Source organism: Agelaius phoeniceus, chromosome Z (assembly GCF_051311805.1).
Source record: "Agelaius phoeniceus isolate bAgePho1 chromosome Z, bAgePho1.hap1, whole genome shotgun sequence".
In the NCBI taxonomy this organism is placed as follows: domain Eukaryota; kingdom Metazoa; phylum Chordata; class Aves; order Passeriformes; family Icteridae; genus Agelaius; species Agelaius phoeniceus.
Window position 1 is genome coordinate 91,938,929 of NC_135303.1, and position 13,234 is coordinate 91,952,162.

At 42.7% G+C, this 13,234-nt stretch overlaps 1 protein-coding gene across 8 annotated transcripts in view; it reads right to left on the reverse strand.

Annotated features, from left to right (window-relative positions):
• PIAS2 (protein inhibitor of activated STAT 2) overlaps positions 1 to 12,009 on the reverse strand; it is a 28,041-nt gene extending 16,032 nt beyond the window's left edge. For all 8 annotated transcript variants that reach the window (XR_008535865.2, XR_008535864.2, XR_013179743.1 and 5 more), the window contains exons 1-3: positions 11,891 to 12,009; positions 2,514 to 2,988; positions 204 to 288 (exon numbers count right to left, since the gene is read on the reverse strand). Coding sequence is in view for 4 of the 8 variants with exons in the window: in XM_054652132.2 (XP_054508107.1) it covers positions 204 to 288; positions 2,514 to 2,988; positions 11,891 to 11,914 (584 nt within the window). In the remaining 4 variants the exon portion in view is untranslated. The remainder of the gene's footprint in view (positions 1 to 203; positions 289 to 2,513; positions 2,989 to 11,890) is intronic.
• Positions 12,010 to 13,234: the final 1,225 nt, after the last annotated feature.

Here is a 13,234-nt window from a genome sequence, read left to right on the forward strand (position 1 = left end):
CAATTTTCACAAAATGCACACAAATTCTGTGCACAGTTGTTCCTGAAGGAAACAGAGCAGATATAAACTCAAGAGTAACTTCAGTGAGGATTATCACTCTGCATCTGCAGAATAAGTGATGCATATGGTGAACCAAAGCCTCACACTTTGTCCTGAAATTTTGTAGAGATTTACCTACACTATACCACACTCTTACTTCTTACCTGGAAATACAGATTTCTCTGACCTGCTGTGGTGTTAAAGCAAAGATAAAAAACTTCTCCTGGAACCTCTGAATACTGCTCTGTACTAGAAGAAGAAAAAAAGACACAAAAGAGGTTGAACCATGGTGATTAAAGCTGTTGATTAAAACAGGATCTGGAACAAGGCATTAAGTCACCCGAATGGTGGTTGAACTGCATGTAACTGTTAAAAAAAATGCAATGGAACAAATCTTTCATTAAACTACATTCAGATGGTTTAATATCACATTACACTTCAGTACTAAAGCAGCTTGGCAAACTGTGTTACAATCCTTTCTCCCAAAGGAGGAAGAACAAATATACAACAAAATATTTCATTGGATACCTGACAAAAGGAATACCATAGAGATGCCAACAACTACTGTAAGGAAACACAGGAAAAACATGTGCAGCAGAAGTTATTAATGGACAGCTGGAAAATTCACAAACAGCTACAGGTAACAAAGTCTTGGGGGAAGAAGGGAGGGACCACAACCCCTCAAGCCAGAGAAGCCAGCTAGACTTCATATCTGGAGTTACCATTTAGTGGCATCTGACAAAAAAAAAAAGAAATATGATGTTCACATTGTATCTATGAATACAACTTGTCTGTCAGTGATAGGAATTGGCAGTATTTTCATATTTAAAGTCCACAGTAGGCATATGTCACTTTCCTACTTCCTTTAAAATTGAACAGAAGTTAAAAATTTTGACCTGAAATAAAGGCATGTCCAATTTAAAATAAGCAGCAGGGAGGACAAATGAAAAAACAGCACAACTAAACCAATCAAATTTGGAAGAGCTGGACTGTCTTGTGCACTGCGACATTCAGGGGAGATTGTTTCTCTACCCAGAAAAAAGCCACACAAAAAGAAGGCAAACATTGAAAGGAACCCAGGTGGAGCAAACACACACCAATTTCCTTGAGCAATTCCAAACAGATACAGTGTGCATGTATGCACACACACATCACAGAGCACATTGGGTATTCAAGAACAGTATTTGAGCACATGTAAAAAAGACAGCAGAAGTATTTTGTTATTTAATTTGGTGTGGGTTAAAACTAAACCCCACACTTACACTTGGGCTCTCAAATTAGTGCAAAGGAATACCACACTCATCCCTTCTCATGCATGAAGCAGTGAGGTGGACTCTACTCCTAGTTCTCTGACTTAGCTGTTATTTAAAGACTTAACTCTCAAATGCACAAGAAAAATTAGTGTCACTGTGCACAAAGAGAAGTGACAATAGGCACTGTAATTACTGTTTGTTGATAAAGTTTTCTGCTTTAGGTACTGCAGGATGGCAGATGATCAGTTCATCTCTCACTGAGTTACAAATCACAGCCTAAAAGACTTTGTGATCAGTTAAAAAATGAAATTGCTTAAGAGGATGCAAACTTATTTTATAAACATGTTACTAAATAGTTAGGGAACATTTTTTGACATGTAAAGTAAGCCAGACTGAATTTCAAGACAGAAGATGTAGCTCCAAATAATTCAAAATGTTCAAGACTGAGGCACTTGGGGAAGATAAAGCTGATTTCAGGTTATTTGGAAGACATTGTCCACTCCATATTACTTTCAGGCTGAGAAACTTTACTACTTTGAGCACAACACTGAACATTGCAGCACCAAGTGTCTATTTCAGTGCCAGATCTCAGAGCCTGCAGAATTACTGTGAGATAAGGGTAAAGTAGCAAACCAATGAACTCATTCTCTTTACCCTGTTGCAGCTTGTAAATTATTGACCCTGAAATCCTTTTTCTATTACTCCTGACAAAATTGTTCCTCATTTGCACTAAGCAGAAACTTCAGGTCCAAATCTTTCAGCCAGAAAATGGGGGTACAGACTAGGTATTAGGAAACATTTTATTACCAAGAGGGTGGCCAAACACCAGAACAAGGCTCAAGGAAAAGCAGTCAATGCTGTCAGCTGCCAGTGTTTTAGAGGAATTTGGACAATGCCCTTAACTATTATTCTGTAACTTTTGGTCAGGCAGTTGGATGATCATAGTAGGTACCTTCCAACTGAATAACCCCGATCTTCTCTTTAATATTCAAAAGAAAGAAGACTTTAATCATGTTACTTTTATAACAGAAAACTATTTTCTGAAGTGTGGTTTTGCACTTTTGGAAAAATGGTAAAGAAAAGGAAAAGGTAAAATATATAGAAGGAAAGGAGTTTCCATTTGTCCCAGCTGCAAAAACCCACTGAAATCTGGGCTCAGTATTGTCAGAAGCAAAGCTTATTTAATGAATTAGGCAAGCCGCAGAGGTATTAAACACTTACCCAGGCTCGTGGGTTTAATGAGCACGTCGAGCACATCGTAGAAAGGCAAGCTTTTCAGCTGAACATCAGGATGAACAGGTGGAATCGGAGGGGATGGCTGCTGCATCTCAAAGTGGGGCTTAGTGTCTTGGAGGAGCACGGAACTGACAGGCGAGGATGGAGACTGAGGCGTGACTGAAGTGGAAGGGAGTGGGTGAATGCCTGCGACAGCCAAGTCAGGCTCGACTGGAGACGAGCTGCTGTCCAAGCTGAACGCCGCAGGTTTTATAGCCGACAAATCGGACAGCCCCTCAATCGTCCTTGGATACCGGCGCCTATAGAGTTCCCGGATTTTGATCTGAACTGCTGGGCTGCAGCCGCTCTTCAGTAAGTGCAGTGCCCTCATCAGGAGGTCATGTTTGCGACCACTTTTATTACGTCCAGCAAATCCCAGCAGCACTTGCAGTTCAGAAACACGAAAACTTGATACCATATTCTAAAAAGGAAAGAGAGGAAAGCACAGGTAATCCCACAGCACCCCAAGGAGGCCTTTCCAAGGCCATGGTGCGGCATCCTTCATCACTCAATCTGACAACTTGTTACTTAGTTATGGGTACTGCCCACACCTTCACAGAACACAAAAGTACAGTTAGTTTAAAATGAAGAAACAAAGCGTCCAGGATGCAGGTTGAGCTTGCCCATGAAAGATTTGTTTCCACACTCAAACAATAGTAACAACAAAATCTTAAATTCACAGCACAAGCTGTACCACAAAGAATCCGTCTCACTTTGTGGAGCAAAATACCAAACAAAAAATCAAGTGAATCAGTATTATCACCTGTTTTCAAACACATTTTAAGCACTTCATTATTTTATTTCTTAATTTCTGAACTGTTTATTTTGAAACTCCCTTTATTTTGGACACTGTTAAAGCAAGCCTAAAGAGAGATAGGCGTATCAGATTTCATTGCTGAAAGATATGCACAGCAAGGAGGACAGTTCTTAAAAGCTACATTATGTATTGCATACTGTGGCATACAGCATAACACACAAAAAACATAACTGATTCTTCAAATGTCACAAAGGACTCCCTCTCCTTTTCAGATCACATTCTGGCATCAAGCGTCACAAAGGTATCTTCAAAACAAATAATACTATTTACTTGGTTACCAGGGTTAGTTTTGGAAGACTAATTTTTTTAACTTCACAGTTCAATCCTCAGAATCCTACGGTTTGTGAAAATAGAAATTAAAAAAAAAGCCCACTATACAAAAGGTAACAATCTTGTGCTCCACTGCTACTAACAATTAACTTTGCACAGATGCATTATCTCTCATTTTTGTGAGCAGTTTATACCTCCATTTCAGAGGTATAAAGTTGTCCAGAACACTTCTAACCAACTTCCTTCCTATTTCTTAGGGACCCTTTCATCCTAGCAAGGAGATGAAGTTTTTAAAGGTGAAAGAACACCTGCCCCCAATCTGTGCTGCTGCACCATGACAACTCCAGACTCAAGCACTGCAGATGAAGGTGCTAACAGAAGGTAGGAAACAGCAGACATCTGGGATCACATGTATTTTTAAAAACAGTTCAGAAGTGCATCTGGACTCTTACTAAAACTTTGGGCGTTGATTTCAAAAGAGACACAACTCAAAACAGTGTTTTGCCTTTACCTTCCAAGTCCTTCCAACTCTACACAGAGTTAATACTCATGTTCTGACAGATCTGATTGCAGCTGAAGTTTTAACACAATTTTTGCCCAAACACTGAGTCAGCCACCAATAAAGTCAAAATCCTCCCTGTGTCCCTGGCCCGTTCCCTATTCTCTTTTTAATATTGTGAAAATTCTTTTGGCAGTAAGACCAGTGAATTGTGTCAGATGAAAACTGAACTTAAAATCAGAAAATCATTTAGGTCGGAAAAGACCTCCAAGATAATGAAGAACAACCATTGCTCCAGCACTGCCAGGGCCACCCCTAACACACGTCCCTAAATGCCACTTCCACATTGCTTTTAAATCTTTCCAAGATGGGGACTCCTCCACTGCCCTGGGCAACTTGTGCAGGGCGGGACAACAGCCTTGGTCAAGAAATTTTTCCCAGTATCAAATCTAGACCTCCCCTAGAAAAACTTGAGGCCCTTTCATCTTGTCCCATCCCTTGTTATATGAAGCAGAGCCCAAGTTCCTCCAGCTCCCTCAGCCTCTCCTGGGGCTCCAGCCCCTTCCCAGCTCCATTCCCTGCCCTGCACACGCTCCAGCCCCTCAGGGTCTCTCTTGTCCTGAGGGCCCAGAGCTGTCCCCAGCAGGGCTGGCACAGGGGACAGGCCCTGCCCTGGGGCTGTGTCACAGCCCGGCTGGGACACCATGGGTACCTTGTCCACCTGGGCACACACTGACCCAAGTCTGGGCATGTGCAGTCCCAAGTCCAAGTCAATGGCTATTTCTTGTGCCATTAAAATACAGCAGGAGAAATAGCCAGGACCTGCCTTCTCAAGGGCCACATTATTTATGCAAATCAAAATGACCATTTAAAACACTATGGCAGAAACCTCATCTGGCACACCCGTTCCTCATCATTGATGAGACAAGGTTATTGCATTTCAGCCCCTGATTTTCAACATTTCCAGACAGCCCATTTGGATCCAGTGACTCTTCTATCAAGAAGCTGATAGAAATATAGAGTTCTGAGCAGAGATAACACAGTGGCCTTCACACAGGTATTCCCCCAACACCCCGTCTATAAATGCACCATGGACACAGCACCCAGCAAAAAGTCATGGAGTCACTTTTTGGCTCACCCAAACTTTTGAAGAGACCAGCAGCAGATGTTACCTTCATTTCATCCCAGCAACTTCCCTCAACAACAAAACAATACAAGATGGAGAATGTTAGTTTCCACCCGGCATTCCCGTTCTACTTTTCCTTGCACTCAGTCAGAGTGATGAAAAGAAAGTGTTCCAACATTCATAAAAAATGGTTTGAAATACTGTAACAGCTTTATAGTTATGACATAAAAGAGAAACTGTGTTAAAAGATAATACTAATATTAATGAATTTACAGAAAACTTCATGTTGAATGCTTTTGTAGATAACTGCATAAGCTTGATAGCAACGCCAGCTCCTTTATTTCAGATGCAGGCAGTAAGCATGACGCTGGATTCCATAATCACAATGCAAATGAGTAAAATAATCCTTTACACAGAGATTATGTATTGCAAAATACTGTCTACTACCCTGCCTGCTGCCTTCTGTGCATTCCTGCAAGTTAATCAAGGTGAAATGTGCAGTCAGTCACGCCTCAACACAGCTAACATTTCATACAAAAAAATTTCACAAACTAGCACTTTGTTACAAGATGGATTTCATTTTACTAGAAGACACAGCCTGGCTTCAATACCATAGTCATCAAAATTTTAAATTAACGCCCACATTAAAAATGCTTTCAAGTATGAAAAATATATACTGCTTTGTCCACCAGTGTAAAAATCTTAGACAGGCTTTAGAAAGAAGACTTGCAAAAACTGAAGTTTACAGGAGTATCTAAGCAATAGCTTTTACAACACTTTCCCTCTAAGGCAACAACAAACACGTATATGAAAACACACCTGCCAGGGGCTCCAGCAGAGCTGCACAGGGACTGGGGACAAGGCCTGCAGGGACAGCAGCCAGGCAATGGCTCCCACTGCCAGAGGGCAGGCACAGATTTTGGGCTCTTGGCAATTAGGAATTGCTGGCTGGGAGGGTGGGCAGGCCCTGGCCCAGGGTGCCCAGAGCAGCTGTGGCCGCCCCTGGATCCCTGGCAGTGTCCAAGGCCAGGCTGGATGGAGCTTGGAGCAGCCTGGGACAGTGGAAGGTGTCCCTACCCATAGGAGTGAAGCTTTAAGGTCCCATCCAACCCAAACCTATGATCTGTACTTATCTTCCTACTCCATTTACAAATATAGAGTGGACATTCATTATCATCAACAAACTTTTATAGGGATGTATGTCTGAGAACATTTATAGAATCATGGTGCAAGGCAGACACTGCTTCCAACAAACCCTTATCAAGTTACTTTCTTTTGGTTTTCCAGCATATTGCAGAAGACTGCAGACTCGTTATTAATATGCTTTTCACATCACTCAATTACAATCAGACATTCAAGTTGTGTCATGTAGATGACATTTTCTCTTAAGAGAAGTTCTTTACAGCTGCACAGCCCAATAAAAAAAGCTTTTTTAACACAAAACCGAAGCCATTTTAGTTTTAACATTACTCCATGAACACAAAGTAGTTTGACAGAACTCTAAGGAAATCAGACAGGATAATTCAAGCACTTTTATATTCCAGAAATATTTTTCTCCCTGAAATTCGTACTTGAAGGTTATAAGAAGCTTCATAGGTTTTTTTTTTTGTTTCTTACATTTAAACTTTAGCAACCATGATTCATCAGCAGAAACACTGTTATAAAGCATTAAGCCGTAGGTGTATCTGGAATGGCATTAATTTCCCTGGGAGGATGATGTTAAGGAGCCCAGGAAATGCTGACATGCCATTGAAATTAAGGGGCAGGCGTGTTTCAAAGCTAAGTAAGGGATCAAATATCTCTCCAAACAAGACCTGTGTGATTCTCCACACTCCCCCGCAATATTAACAGTCACTCTACATCTCTTTTTTTATATATATATGTATAGAGAGAGAGATCAGTGCAAGGTAACTGAAAATGCCTGTTTAATTTGTTTAATTCTTGATACATGCCCTACAATGAGCAGCAACAACTGCGGCTTTAAGGCAAGTTCTGCTGGAGCTGCCAGCTGGACACCTGCGCTCCAGAAGCAATCCATCCTACTCGGAAGTGCTGGTCAGCTTGCCCCTAAGAGCTTTGCTTCAGCCCCATTGCCTTCCAGATAATCCCCAAAGTGTCTGAATGCTCTGTACAGAACAGACACACCAAGGACAGGTACCACAAATCCTCTCTCCTGACTTTAAGCCCTTTCACGGACATTCAGTGGAGCAGTACATCTGTGACATCTTTTGCAGTAGATTTGCGTCCATGCTGACATACAGCAGGCTAGAAATGGGTAATGATGGTGAGGAAAAACAACCCGTGTCCTGGGGCAGCTGAAGACCTCTTTGCTGAGTGGAAATGTTTTCCCAAACTGATATAACTATAGCTAAAGAAATGCAAGTCACAGGGAAAAAAACAAAGATGCCATTATTGAAATCCGTGTCAGTAGTACAGGACAGCAAAAGCAGCTCTAAAGGAAACCAGAGTCAATGCAAATCATAACCACCAGATCCACAGTATTAGGGAGATTTTCCTCTGCACAGACTCTAGCCTGTCTCCTTAATTAGGAATTAGCTCCAAAGTTGCATGCACTCAATAACAGCAAAAATCCTAAGTTAAACAAACACAAATATTTAAGACATTCAAAACAAAGCTTGGCCATTTCATTGCAGCTTCTTTTTTACAGTACCCAAAAACTCATTATCTCCTTCCTTTCCCCAGCACTGTATCCAGCACAATCAGTTAATTGTTAATGATTTTACATAAACAAACTTTTAAGGTGTCTCAACAAACCTTAATGATCTAGAATAGTGACTGTGAATCTATGGAGCACACAAGAATTTTGTGCAGATACGAAATTCTGACCCAATTATCATAGGCTATTAGGACTATTTTATCAGCATTTATGTTATTTAATACACTCAACTGCAGCCTAAGAATCACGAAAGCACCAACAGCAACTTCTCACATCCATTCTGTTCACCATCTTAAGTTTAATTGAAATCATGATGTGGAATTTGATTTCTACATCAAAAACATAAACTGGTCGGCATAGACAATAAAATTATATTTAACACAGATAAAATAAAACAGTGTTTGTCAGTGACCTTGAGGGGGACACATGAAAACAGCTCTCAGCATTTTCTTGTTAGCAATTTAACACTAAGAACTGCTTCACCTGGTAAATGTGAGGCGGTCACTTACAGCGTTCTTCCAGACTGGAAAAATAAAGCAACTGAAGTGGAAAGACACCAAGTCTGGCATGAACAAGAGATCCAATGTATGAGACTTCAGCTTCTGTATTTTAATATGGTATCCAAACAACATTTCTCCTCCCATTTGCATCGCGTGTCTTTAGTACTGAGTGTGCAAGTACAAAAAGTAAAAGTGGGACCTGCTTCCAGCATTTATAAACATGATTTTCCAGTAAATTTTGTGCAATCTCTCCTGCCAGAAAGGATATATTAGCACGCTTCTATCTCTTCTCAACCAAATGAGTTCTTTTCCACAATGGCTATGAAACTGATCACAAGTGTCACGGAGTAGTTTTGGCACAGGCAGAGCCATTTGCCTATAAAGAGCCTTCTTTTTTGTCCCACAGAGATGACACTAACAAATTACTTCAAAACGTGACTAAACACAAACTGTGAGACTGATACTGCCACCTAAACTAGAGATCTGTTTCAAAGACTGCATGCACTCCACATTTTTTGTTTCAATTTTAGAGTCAGGACGGCAGCATAAACACAGGGGACCCAAGAATACTAAATAATATGTAACTGATCCTCTTATCTGCAGTATTATGCTGAAATTCAACAAGCTTCAAGCTAAATCCTGGTGAGTTCAGAATCTGCTGGGAGCTGGAATTGTTGCCTCACAGATGGCTCTCAGAAGGAGCTGTAGTTGCCCACTTCTGGGCCAATTCTATTCAAAAATGTGTCTTACTCGTCATCTCTGGCCTCCACACCAGGCTGATGATTCTGTTCCACATCCGCCTGTGCCTGAGTAATTCCTTCATCATTTACTGGGCTGCTCTGGAGAGGGGATTATGGAGAAAGGTATGAGCCAGGTTTAAAAACACATCTGTGAACAGCAGCTCTGGAAATGGTATCTCAAAACTAACTACAACTAGACACTGTTGTGCTCTCCTCATCTTCTCAGCCACTCCCTAAGACTCCAGAATCCAGTAATCTACAGAAATCAATAAACACTCCTTGCTAATAAAAGCTTAATCATATGGTCTGGAAGGGTAAGCCTCAGCCCAGACATTTTCAGCAGTATCTTGAAAAGTAGCAAAGCCTTTAACAAAACCGAAGATTTTCAAAAGGCCCAATGTAACTTCAAGCAGGTTTCTTGAAGTCTGGTTTCTTTCACTACAGCCTCTCACTTATAACCCTTGGGTCCCAAGTCCACAGAACTTTTTCTGTGAAGATACAGAGGATACCAGGAATAGTCCTAACAAATATTAGAATGCTCCTTTGCCCATAAAAAAAAAAAAAAAACAACCAAAAAAAACCCCCAAAAAACCCCCAAACAAACAGACAAAAAACCACAAAAAAACCCCATACCAACCCAACTGTGCCTGCTTGTTTCCCTCAAGAAACAGGGTTTAAGAGAGAACTCTGATCTCCTGCCTTTAGACAGTCCTTAACCAATTACTAAAATAAATTCCATTCTCAAAATGGCCCAAGTGGCCTTTTATAAAGCAGGTAGAGATTATATACTACAGGAAACTGCAATCAACAAGAGAGCAGCAAACAATACTGCCATAAAAACATTCAGTAAGTTAATCTATAAAGCAGCCATTTCAGATCACACCTAGAGGTCAATTCACAAAATCTACTGGGAGTAGGGGAATCTCTCTCATCTTTGGTCAAAAGCAGGAATATTTGGTTGTCTGAAAAAAATTTAAGCCTCAAAACCAAATATTCAAGCAGACACATTCAAATGCATCCTCAAATGCAAAAAGAAAAAAGGAAAAAATCCGCCATGGCCTGGCAGACATGAGGCAGACAATAACATTCTCTTCCAAAAATTACCCAGAGCTTTCCCACAACAGGCCATGAATTATTATCACACCAATATTGAACATTTAGAGAAGCTCCAGGCTAACAGATTCATCTCACAAGCACTCCAGTTTACAAATAAGATGAATGGGAATATCAAAAGATATGTCTTCAGAATTTATTTTTTTAAACTAGTGGCATCTCTTAAGTGATGAAAGGGCAGCTCTGCAGTCAGTCTGAAACACAGTTCCCTTTTCCCTCCATACTTCCTGCATTACATCTATCTATGCACCTCAAGTTTCCTGTCAATTTTAAAGGTATTCAGGAACCTAATGCCCTGAGGGAGACTATCAATACTTATGGATATCTAGATAAGTGATTCCAGTGCTTTGGGAGAGACAGATCATAACTCCACCTCAAGACTGGAGAGGAAGAGATAAAAGAAGAGTCACTACTGGCGCAAAGTTTACACTGGGGCTTCAGCCAAACCCTTTGAGACACCTTGGAATGAGGGTGAGAATGGGTAAGGACACCCAGCAAGAAAATCTGTAAACACAAACACATTTAAAGGGGGGGGGGAAAAAACCCAAAACCACAAGGCTGACGTATAAAAAAATAAGCAAGCAATTCCTAAACCTAAAACTGAGACAGAGCACTGCTGTCCTCAGACAAAGAAACTCAGTTCTTTCCACTATATTTTCATGAGAGAGCTCCTCAGTTGCACTACCAATGTTAGTGCTGGAAGAAGCCTCAGCAGGGAAATTCTCTGGCGGCTGCAGCACATTTCACACTGGTCTCACCAACACCAGCTCTTCCTCTCCACTAAAGCCCAGCTCACAGGGGTTCCTATTTAAATGGCTTTTATTCCTCCTGTAACAAAGTCCAGGTGGGGGGAGCGGCCTGCACGCAGAATTCCCACGAAGAATTCCACTTCTGCAGTTGTGGACGCCGCTGAAAGACAACCTCCTCCTTCCGCACAAAGGTAACAGCGGATTGTTCAGGAAACAGGAGGAAAAGCACCAACTATGCAGTCAGCTCTTTGTGTACACACCTCAACAGAATGAAAGGACACGCACGCACACACCCACACCGACAAATCTGCTACAGAGACTCCACCACGACAATATGAAAGATAATGAACCGAAGATAAAACAAGTCTGAAAAGCGGCTGTGGGTTTCACGCTGGGCAAGCAGAGCTTTCCCGGATGGAAAGCGGTCCACGGATTTCCAGAGATTCCACAACTATCAGCATTTTTAACAGCCCGGTGGTTATTCACCGCCCTCCCTTCAGCCGCACGGAGCGCGGGGCCCAGCAGGAGCCGTTCGAGCCCTGGGGCCGCTCGGCAGCGCCGAGATGGCTTTTAAAATGTCGGGAGGAGCAAGAAGAACCTCCCCGGCGGCAGCAGCAGCACAACCCGCGCGGCGGGGATGGGGAACCGGGCACTGACGGGGAACTGGGCACTGACAGGGAGGGTCTCCCCAGGCAGACCCCGCCGACCCCCGGGAAGTCGGGGCGGGCCCGCTCCTTCCATCCCTCCCTCCCTCTCACTCCGGGGATGGCGCGGGCCCCTCAGCACCGACATCTTGCCCCTGCAGCCACCTCTCTCCCTCCTTCCTCCTCACCCGGAGCTCCTCGAAATCCGCCATTTTCTACCCGCCGCCGCCGGGCGCCGCCGCCACCATCATCGTGCACCCGGAGCGCGCTCCCGGCACGTGACGGGGAGGGCGGTCCGGCGGGAAGGGCGGCAGGCAGGGGCGGGGGGACCTGAGGGGAAACTGGGCTAGAGGGGTACAGACACACCGGGAACCCTGAGGGGAAACTGGACTAGAGGGGTGCAAACACACCGGGAACCCTGAGGGGAAACTGCAGTGGTACAGACTGGGAACTGAGAGGGAACACTAGTCCAGCTGCATACACACAGTCCGGTAGGTACCGGCTCCAATTACACGGTACTCCTGCAGCAGCTCCAGGGTGTGAAGAATTCAAGTGGCCGTGGAAATGATCCCGGAGGAGTCACAGAATAAAGATGATCTCTCGAGATTACCTAGCCCAACCCCCTGAGAAGGCAGGGTCACACAGAGCAAATAGCATAAGAACTCCAGGTGGGCGTGATATGTCTCACAGAGGGACGCTCCCCGACCTCACTGGAACTCCTCTACCAGAGCTATCCACCTTCAACATACAGAAGTTCTTCCTCATGCTGAAGTGAAACTTCCTGTATTTCAGTTGTGGCCATTGCTCCTCATTCAGTCGCTGGACACCACTGAAAGAGTCCAACACCATTCTCTGGACACCTGCCTTTGAGATGTTTATCTGCATTAATGAGATCCCCTCTCAGTCTCCTCTAGGCTAATCACGCCCAGGTCTTGCCATCTCTCATCACAAGGGATGCTCCAGACCCCTCATAATCCTTGTGCCCTCCACTGGAGGTTCTGCATTAGCTCCTTGTCTTTCCTGTACTGAGGAGCTGGACACACCTGCCATGTTTCTTGCCCTCCAGAATTAACACTCCACTCTTTAACTAAGTTGTTCTATTAAAAACCAAACAAACAAAAAGAAAAACCAACCAAACCAGCAAGTCATAGAATAAAATAAATAGAACATATTCCAGTTTGCAATTGAAGTGGATTAAATAGAAAGCTTGTGATTTTACAGCCCAGTTTATCCACCCAATCAAGAGCACTCATAATTTGTGTTATAATGATGATGCAGCACGTTTTAGTAATAAAAAATGAAGGGAAAATGTCACCAGCAGTAAGCTTCAAAAACTGGATAATGGGTTTCCTGCTGTAAGGAATGTAAATGTTGAGACATTTACAGAAAAATAAACATCGAGGTGCAGCCGAGAATATTGTTTTCAAAAGCAGCCAGAGATCATTACCTAGTCACAATAATTACCTACTCACAATATTCAGTTTCATCAGCAACTTGGCTGTAAAACCAAACAACCAATTTATTGTAATAAA